Source organism: Nerophis ophidion, linkage group LG10 (assembly GCF_033978795.1).
Source record: "Nerophis ophidion isolate RoL-2023_Sa linkage group LG10, RoL_Noph_v1.0, whole genome shotgun sequence".
Taxonomy (NCBI): domain Eukaryota; kingdom Metazoa; phylum Chordata; class Actinopteri; order Syngnathiformes; family Syngnathidae; genus Nerophis; species Nerophis ophidion.
In genome coordinates this window covers 49,302,036-49,312,200 of record NC_084620.1, presented here as the reverse complement: position 1 = coordinate 49,312,200, position 10,165 = coordinate 49,302,036, and the positions used below count along the sequence as shown (strand labels likewise).

General features: G+C 39.8%; 1 protein-coding gene across 3 annotated transcripts in view; it reads left to right on the top strand.

Annotated features, from left to right (window-relative positions):
* The window catches only part of LOC133560943 (zinc finger protein 420-like), a 43,097-nt gene that overhangs the window by 5,201 nt on the left and 27,731 nt on the right, over positions 1-10,165 (top strand). For 2 of the 3 annotated variants that reach the window (XM_061914009.1, XM_061914008.1), the window contains exons 3-4: positions 609-755; positions 849-4,672. In XM_061914009.1, the coding sequence (XP_061769993.1) occupies positions 4,639-4,672 (34 nt within the window). In that variant the 5' untranslated portion in view covers positions 609-755; positions 849-4,638. The remainder of the gene's footprint in view (positions 1-608; positions 756-848; positions 4,673-10,165) is intronic. The other variant, XM_061914010.1, reaches the window with a different exon arrangement.

The window sequence follows — 10,165 nt, the reverse complement described above, 5'->3', positions numbered from 1 at the left end:
CATAGGTAACTTACACATCTGTGAAGGCACCATTAATGCTGAAAGGTACATACAGGTTTTGGAACAACATATATTATGCCATCCAATGGACGCCGCTGCTTATTTCAGCAAGACGATGCCAAGCCACCTTCGTAATAAAAGAGCGCAGGTACTAGATTGGCCTGCCTGTAGTCCAGACCTGTCTCCCATTGAAAATGTGTGGCACATTATGAAGCCTAAAATATCAGAAGGGAGACTATTGAAGAACTTAAGCTGTACATCAAGCAAGAATGGGAAAGAATTCCGCTTCAAAAATGTATCGTCTCAGTTCCCAAACCTTTACTGAGTGTTGTTAAAAGGAAAGGCCATGTAGCACAGTTGTAAGAATGCCCCTGTGAAAACTTTTTTTGCAATTTAATCATTACTTGCAAAAAAAAAGTAAGTTTCTCAGTGTGAACATGGAATATCTTGTCTTTGCAGTCTATTCAATTGAATGTGAGTTGAAAAGGATTTGCATGTCTAGTATTCTCTTTTTATTTACCATTTACACAACGTGACAACTTCACTGCTTTTTGGGTTTTTGTACATTCCAATGCTGAATTAGGAGTTCTGCCTGTCCCCCTCTACAGACTCAAACACCATCCTGCTGATGGGCGTGCTGACCTTTGCCCTCCAGCTGTGTTTGGCTCTCTTTGTCGTGCTGAGATGTAAGAAGCTGGACAACAAAGTCAGAGAGGCTCTCAAAGACCCGCATGCCCAAAAGAAAGTCCAGAAAGGTTACTTGTCAACATTTCCATTTTTTTTTTAAAATGCAAAAAACAAAACTGACATTTTATTTTTTTTATTTTTTTTTCAAATCGTCTCTCAAGCTCCTCCCTCCTGTCAGATTGACGTTGACGATGACGAGTCATCAAGTGCACCTGGAGAAGGATATTTTGCATCTGCATCGACCACAAACCGCCTTTTTGGACCTTCCATACCCTGGGACCTTGTTCAGCGCTGAAAAGTCTCCCTGTGGAGGTCTTGCGCCTCCGGGTTCTTCGGACCACCAATAATCGACAGGACAGCGGCTTCCATGTCTCGGAACAATGATTTATATTGCAAAAAATGTCCATTATTATGCTTTTCAGCTATAGTTCTTGCCAGTTCTCGCTCGTGCTCCAACTCCCTTCTCCTTTCCGGCTGTTGCCTTTAACAGAGCGACAGGTGATTGGATAAGCGTGTCCAGCTGGGCCATCTGCGCACCTGTCGCTTTGCGACAGGTCCGCAGGCCACGCCCCCCCACACAGACCCATTATCGGCTTAGCCGATTATCAACGGCGATATTTGGCATTTTAAAAGATATTTGTATGTTATATATATTACAATATGTTTTGATATCTGACAGGGCATGTATTTTGCTATATTTATTCAAACATTATGTAAATAATTTGACAATTAGGAGATGATTATATAAGTAAAGAAGGTGAGGCAGCGGCTCATACATTCTCATACTTTCTGTAACATTGAGGAAGAAATTATATCAGCCATGTTGAAAAAAAATGTCTCAACTATAATCTCCAGCAAGGAGCCAGAATTGTTTTCATTTTTAATCTAGACAATATTTCAGAATCTTTACAACGACTTACCATAGAATGGGGTAGATGAGTTGTAGAGAAATGTCACATTTTGACCAATTTTCCCAGATTTGCTTTCTTTTGAAATGTAAATGTTGGCGCTCCTCTTGGACAACTCCCATTGGGTTGAGTTTTTCCTTGCCCTGATGTGGGATCTGAGCCCAGGATGTCGTCGTGGCTTGTGCAGCCCTTTGAGACACTCGTGATTTAGGGCTGTATAAGTAAACGTTGATTGATTGATTGATGATTAGACATACGTAATCATCACGTCACTATTTGTCCCACCTTTCCGAAAAAAAAACCCGAAACGTGAAGCCTTGTCCAGATGTTGCTCCAAAACCTGTATGTACCTTTCAACGTCGAAGGTCACGGGCATTCAATGTTGGTTTTTGGCCTTGCCGCTTACGTGCAGTGACTTCTCCAGATTCTCTGAACCTTTTGATGATATTACAGACCGTAGATGGTGAAACACCTAAATTCCTTGCAATAGCTTGTTGAGAAATGTTGTTTTTTAAACAATTTGCTCACACTCTTGCCTAGTCCTTGTTTGTGAACAACTCAGCATTTCATGGAAGCTGCTTTTATACCCAATCATGGCACCCACCTGTTCCCAATTAGCCTGTTCATCTGTGGGACGTTACCAATAAGTGTTTAATGAGCATTACTCAACTTTCTCAGTCTTTTTTGCCACCTGTGCCAGCTTTTTTGAAACATGTTGCAGACATCAAATCCAAAATGAGCTAATATTTGCAAAAAATAACAAAGTTGACTAGTTCCAACGTTAAAAATCTTGTCTTTGCAGTCCATTCAATTGAATATAAGTTGAAAAGGATTAGCAAATCATTGTATTCTCTTTTTATTTAACATTTACACAACGTAACAACTTCACTGCTTTTGGGTTTTGTAATATTCGCGTCTAAACAACTTTTACTACAAATGACTATCGCCTTCAAGTATCGGTGTGGAGGTTGCCCTCCCGTGGGTTCCTCAGACCACCAAATAGTTCCACGAGAGCCAGGATCAGGGGTATACCACTGTTTTATTATCATCAAATCTTGCAGCGGTTTTGCTTTCCAGCAACTGTCTTTTCCCTGATAGGGGAGCGACAGGTGATTAGACAACAAGGCCCACCTGGGCCATCTACGCACCTGTCGCTGACTTCGAGGCTCGTCCTGACACACCCGTCCCGCTGCAACCCCGCAGGCCACGCCCCCTCTACAATCGGTTATCGGCCTCCTTGACTACCAATAATCTGTATCGGCCCTGACAAAAACAAATCGGTCGATTTTCCCTGTACATTTAACTCTTATCAAAAAAATAAACCATCACAATCAAGAGCTGCATTTAAAGTGTGGACTGTAATAAAATATGATATTTTTAACTCTGATAATATTGTTTTTCATTTCAACACGTCAAAAAAATGATCGGCCTGTTAAATTGTATTTATTTGTGATCGTATATTTTGTATCACTGTGTGCAGTCATGGTCAAAAGTTTACATACACTTGTAAAAAACATAATGTCATGGCTGTCTTGAGTTTCCAATCATTTCTACAACTCTTATTTTTTGTGATAGAGTGATTGGAGCACATAAACCCCAAACAGCTCCATTTTTGTTTCATCTGACATCACATGGAGAAAAATAAGACCTGGAGGAAAGTTCTGTAGTCAGATGAAACAAAAATGGAGCTGTTTGGCAACAATACCCAGCAATATGTTTGGAGGAGAAAATGTGAGGCCTTTAGTCCCAGGAACATCAATCCTACTGTCAAGCATGGTGGTGGTATTATTATGCTCTGGGCCTGTTTTGCTGCCAAAGGAACTGGTGCTTTACAGAGAGTAAACAGGACAATGAAAAAGAAGGACTACCTCCAAATTCTTCAGGACAAGCTAAAACCATCAGCCCGGAGGTTGGGTATTGGGCGCAGTCGGGTGTTCCAACAGAAAATGGTTAAATCAGGCTTGAATTAAGGCTTTAGAATGGCTTTCCCAAAGTCCTGACTTAACCGTGTGGACAATGCTGAAGAAACAAGTCCATGTATCGGTTGGGGATGTCTCTGCGCTGCTGATCCGCCTCCGCTTGGGATGGTTTCCTGCTGGCTCCACTATGGACGGGACTCTCGCTACTGTGTTGGATTCACTTTGGACTGAACTCTCACGGTTGTGTTGGATCCACTATGGATTAAACTTTCACAGTATCATGTTAGACCCGCTCGCCATCCATTGCTTGCGGTCCTCTCCAAGGTTTCTCATAGTCATCATTGTCACTGTCACCGACGTCACACTGGGTGTGAGTTTTCCTTGCCCTTATGTGGGCTCTACCAAGGATGTCGTTGTGGTTTGTGCAGCCCTTTGAGACACTGGTGATTTAGGGCTATATAATAAACATTGATTGATTGAAAACCAACACATTTAGCTGAATTGCACCAATTTTGTAAAGAGTGGTCAAAAATTCAAGCGGAAGCTTGTGGATGGCTACCAAAAGCACCTTATTGCAGTAAAACTTGCAAAGGGACATTTAAGCAAATATTAACCTTGCTGTATGTATACTTTTCACCCTCACATTTTCAGTAGACCCATCGTACATTTATAAAATTCATTAATTATTTTTTTGGACCCACAAGTATGTGCTCCAATCACTCTATCACAAAAAAAAACAAGAGTTGTAGTAATGATTGGAAGCTCAACTTTCAAGACAGCCATGACATTATTTTCATTACAAGTGTATATAAACCTTTGACCACGACTATATTTAACGAGCAGTTCCAATATCTAGCAGCAGGTGGCGGTACTGCAACAAGTAGCATAGATTATGGTCAATATCTCCGGCGAAGAAGATCCACACTGCACAACATCGATGACTTTCAACTTAAAACTTCTTGTTTGGATACATTTATGTTTATTTAGAGTCCACGTATTCGGAACTTGATTTTTTTTTTAATCTGGTACTCAGGCCCACTTCTTTGTCAAGCAACTACTTTGTAATGATTTAGTGTCGGAGCCGCTAGCAGGCAGGCTAACTATTGCAACTTATCAACAAGAAGATGGACACCAATGTCTTCGCCACACTTTCCAAAGGTTGGTGGAAAATATCTTCGAAACATTCCATTTTTTTGAATGGACTATAGTGTATTTTCTGGGGTTGAGTTCGTCGCCAACTGGTGGTGTAAAGAGGCATGCTTGTGCCTTGCATGGCAAAGGGTTGGGGTTCGAACCCCTACCAGGTTTGCGGCAGGAAGGACAACCGTCGTAAAAAATGTGTTTAACTCGAATTATTTGTAATTAATCTGCTTATATAAAGTAAGTCAAGTACTAATGATAGTCACACACACACTAGGTGTGGCGAAATTATTCTCTGCGTTGGACCCATCACCCTTGGGAGGTGAGGGGAGCAGTGAGCAGCAGCGGCGGCCGCGCCCGGGAATAATTTTTGGTGATTCCAACCCCTTGATGCCGAGTGCCAAGCAGGGAGGCAACGGGGTCCCATTTTTATCGTCTTTGGTATGACTATACACCGGAATATCAGTGTTGGCGCCAGGAATTTTTCAATTCTTGTTAATGAGGTGAAGAAAAAAACACGCTGTCACTCCTATTTTTTGTTGTTGTTGGCCACACTGTTGTACTGAACCACAAGGGGGCATTGGAGAAGAACACATCTTGTTCATTAGACTTTATATCAGGGGTCGGGAACGTTTTTGGCAGAGAGAGCCAAGAAGCCAAATCTTTTTCAAATGTATTTCCGTAAGAGCCATATAATCATTTTTTCAACACTGAACACAACTCACCGCGTGGATTTTCAAGTAAGACCAACATTTCTAGAGTATAATAGGTCTCTTATTCTTTGGAAAGACATTGTTATTCTGAAGCTAACTGTGGAGGGGCGTGGCCTGCAGGCCTGCAGCGAAGCGGGGTGTTGCCAAGGCCGACCTCGAAATCAGCGACAGGTGCGTAGATGGCCCAGCTGGGCCTTGTTTTCTAATCACCTGTCACTCTGTTTATAAGCAGCAGCCAGGAGAGAGCAAGAACGAAAGAAAAAGACAAAGGCTGGAAAGCAACTAAGAGACTTATTGAAAAATAAAAAAATATTGTAACCCTGGAACAGGCTCTCATGTCGGTGCCTGGTGGTCTGAAGAACCCCCAAGAGGGCAAGCCCCACACTAACCAATAATAAATAAATTACTTCTTACCATTAACGCAACTTCTTGAACATAAAAATGCATGAGAATGTTTTATATTTTGAACTGTATTTTTGATTACAAGTGGAATTATTCAGTATTTATCGTACTGAGCAATGTCAGCTCAGATTTATCCGAGAGCCAGATGCGGTCATCAAAAGAGCCACATCTGGCTCGTGAGCCATAGGTTCCCTACCCCTGCTTTATATTAATCAGCCAAACTGCTGTGTGTTTTATTTTGGTATCAAAAAGTAAACGCCATGTTTTTTATTTAATTTTTTACAATACTGGTGTTTTTTTTCATGTCACAAAGGTATTACTTTAAAAACCATTTGGCACATCATTTTGTTAATCTTTTATTGTGTATAGTTAAAGGCCTACTGAAATGAGATTTTCTTATTCAAACGGGGATAGCAGGTCCATTCTATGTGTCATACTTGATCATCTCGCGATATTGCCATATTTTTGTTGAAAGGATTTAGTAGAGAACATCCACGATAAAGTTGGCAACTTTTGGTCGCTAATAAAAAAAAGCCTTGCCTTTACCGGAAGTCGCAGACGATGACGTCACCCGTGTGAGGGCTCCTCACATCCTCACATTGTTTATAATGTGAGCCTCCAACAAAAAGAGCTATTCGGACCGAGAAAACGACAATTTCCCCAATAATTTGAGCGAAGATGAAAGATTTGTGGATGAGGATATTGATAGCGAAAAAAAAAAAAAATAATGTTGGAAAAAAAAAGGCGATTGCTTTCTGAGCGATTCAGATGTTTTTAGACACAATTACTAGGATAATTCTGGGAAATCCCTTATCTTTCTATTGTGTTGCTGGTGTTTTAGTGAGATTATATAGTACCTGATAGTCGGAGGGGTGTGTCCACAAGTGTCTTGACGCCAGTCTCTGAGGGAATTAGTTCCGCTGCTCTCCGTTAAAAGGCGACATTTTACCACAATTTTCTCACCGAAACCTGCCGATTGACAAGTGGTCGGGATCCATGTTCGCTTGACCGCTCTGATCCATAGTAAAGCTTCACCTATGGGAATTTCAAACAAGGAAACACCGTGTGTTTGTGTGGCTAAAGGCTAAGGCTTCCCACCTCCATCTTTCTACTTTGACTTCTCCATTATTAATTGAACAAATTGCAAAAGATTCAGCAACACAGATGTCCAGAATACTGTGTAATTGCGCGATGAAAAGACACGAGTTTTAGCCGCTAGTGGTGCTGCGCTAATATTTCCCCTCCAATTCCAGACGTCACGCGTCATCATTCCGCGACGTTTTCAACAAGAAACTCCCCGGGAAATTTAAAATTGTAATTTAGTAAACTAAACCGGCCGTATTGGCATGTGTTGCAATGTTAATATTTCATCATTGATATATAAACTATCTGGCTGCGTGGTCGGTAGTAGTGGGTTTCAGTAGGACTTCAATTCCTATACGACATATGTGCATAACTTAAAAAATGAATAAGTACAAAAAATACTTCCCTCTATCAAAAGGTAAAAATAGCATCATGAAATGACAAAAAGCTGACAAGTTTATATTAATAATTAATTGAACAAAACCTGTATATGTATGTGGGGTTGGGCGATGTGGCCTTTTTTTAATATCTCGATATTTTTAGGCCTTATCACGAAACACGATGTATGTACCGATATTTTGCCTTAGCCTTGAATGAACACTTGATGCTAGGGGTGTAACGGTACACAAAAATGTCAGTTCGGTACGTACCTCGGTTTAGAGGTCACGATTCGGTTCATTTTCGGTACAGTAAGAAAACAGCAAAATATAAATGTTTTGTTTTTTTATTTACAAAATTTGTAAACAATGGCTTTATCCTTTTAACATTGGGAACACTGTAATAATACTGCCCACGTTAATCAACATTAAACTGCCTCAAATTGTTGCTCAGATTAAATAAAATGACAAAACTTTTCTTCTACATTTAAAAAGTGCAACATTAAACAGTTTCAAGTCAATTTATCTTGCTTAATTTATTACAGCATTTGGGAAGCCTGTAGTTGATTTTTATTATGTAAATATTATATTTGTATCAACATGTGATAGCAGGGTCCCTGCAATTCAAAGCCTTTTTGTCTGTAAAACACTCACACACACACACCGCAAAATTAGCTAACATTAAGCTAAAAGCTAATTAGCCTTCACCTCAAGCCAGAACTGCGAGTGAGCTGAGTTGCAGTTTAAGTTCCTAAAAGGTCAACGGGCTCATAGTGATGTTGGTAGTAGTTGACTGGGAGGTGTTTATTATCATTTGGAGAGAGTACGCTGCCTTATGCTCACATGCTAAACACCTATCTGCTCGACGCTGAAGCATTTACTACATGCGCTCTGAATACGCACTGCTGATTGGCTGTTACCGCTGTATATGTAACCAATCAAATGGTTGTGTGAGTGGGACAATGCTGGGTGCTGAGAAAGAGGCAGAAGAAGCAAAGCAGCTTGTTAAGACTTTAGGTTAGAAACTATTTCGGTACACCCCCGTACAGAACCGAAACCCCCGTAGTGAAACGGTTCAATACAAATACACGTACGGTTACACCCCTACTTGATGCGTATAATCACAGCAGTATGATGATTCTATGTGTCTGCATTAAAAAATTCTTCTTCATACTGCATTAATATATGCTACTTTTAAACTTTCATGCAGAGAGGGAAATCACAACTAAGTCAATTGACCAATAGTGTATTTATTAAACAGTTTTTAAGCAGTGGCACAAACATTCATGTCATTTCCAAAACAGAACGTGCAAGATTGTCAGAGACATTTTAAAACAAGCTATGACTGCATTTTTGTGCATGATGTCACTAAGATGACATATCAAAACAACACTAAATTTAAGTGCACTTTTTGTACAGAACGCCACTTCAATAGTTTAAAACAAATAAAGTGCACTTTTGTGCATGATGTCACACAAGATATTTCAATAAGTGTCAAATAAAAAGAAGCTGCATTATAGAAAATCAAATAGTGTATGTCCTTCGCTATGTGGTAGGTTCCTGCGGACGTTATTTCCTTCTGTTGTTGACTATTTTTTCACACGGTGTTGATGTGGAAACGGTTGCCTCTGCATTTTGTTGGTGTGGCACCGAACGGAGATGTTGACATGCAGAATTTCAAGCACTCCTTATTCTGTAGTAGGTGACTTTTCAAATGATGCCTAATATTATGGAGGTCTACAACTTATTTGTGTGTGGTTGGGTCAAGGACATTGGTATCAAGACTCTTTCGGACAAATATGCATCGTTTTTGCTCTGGTAAGGTTGTATTTCATGATTTAACTAGAGCCATGTTTGTTGTTGTTGCACGCACCGTTTATGAGTATAAATAGTATAATATAGTTATCAATAGTATAAATAGTATAATATAGTTATAAAATATAACTATAGATGTCAACATTGTGTAAATGCTGAACGATTAATTTATGATTGTTTATCAAAATATAACTATTCATGTCAACATTGTGTATATGCTGAAAGATTCATTTATGATTGTTTATCAAAATATAACTCTAGATGTCAATATTGTGAATGTGCTAAAAGTATAATTTATGATTGTTGCCTTCAATTAAAGCTTAATTCTTTTAGATTTTGCTCACATTAGTTGTTTTTAAAAAAATCTAGACTCGCTGAGGTGGCGCTCTTTGAAACACTTGTGTGTTTTACGAACTACAAAACAAGATGAAATACAAAGGTGATACTTCAATTGGCAAATACTAATTGTTAAAAGTGTATCAAGTATATCTTCGACTGGAGTATGTGCCCCTTTTCTTGTCGTCATTTGTAAAATCTTGACATCTTTCGCCATTCTTGATTGCTTCTCAAGGAACTTTGAATAAACTTTTGTCCTTTTCACGATTGGACCGGTTCCAACAGCCTAAAACAACGCAATCATAAGAAATTTTTTCCCAGAAAGACAGGATGGCGCTCTGACCACGTAGACAACAGACCAACACTGTTCGCCTCGCATTGTTAACTAGCCGGACGTGACGTCGGGTGAATACAACCTGTACTATAGCTTTTCATCTGACTGATACCAACTAAATACAGAGCCAGTACCGCCGATATTTTAGGATCATTACATGATTTTGTGATTTGTACCTTTTGAATATGTGGATAATGATTTTTATCAGACTAAAACAAATATTTGAGTCAAACAAACTACCCGTATGAACTCCTTTATTTCTCTGCAATTTAACATTGTTAAATACATTATCTCGTCTTCCTGTGAGGAACCAGTGCCTGGGGATTCTGTGGAGGTTAAGAAACTTCTTGGTGGCAGATCGGATCCACCCAGAATCCTTTAAGGCTCTGGTTGCTGTGGGGCTGCCTTGGTTGACAAGACTTTGCACCATTGCGTGGACATTGAGGGGGGT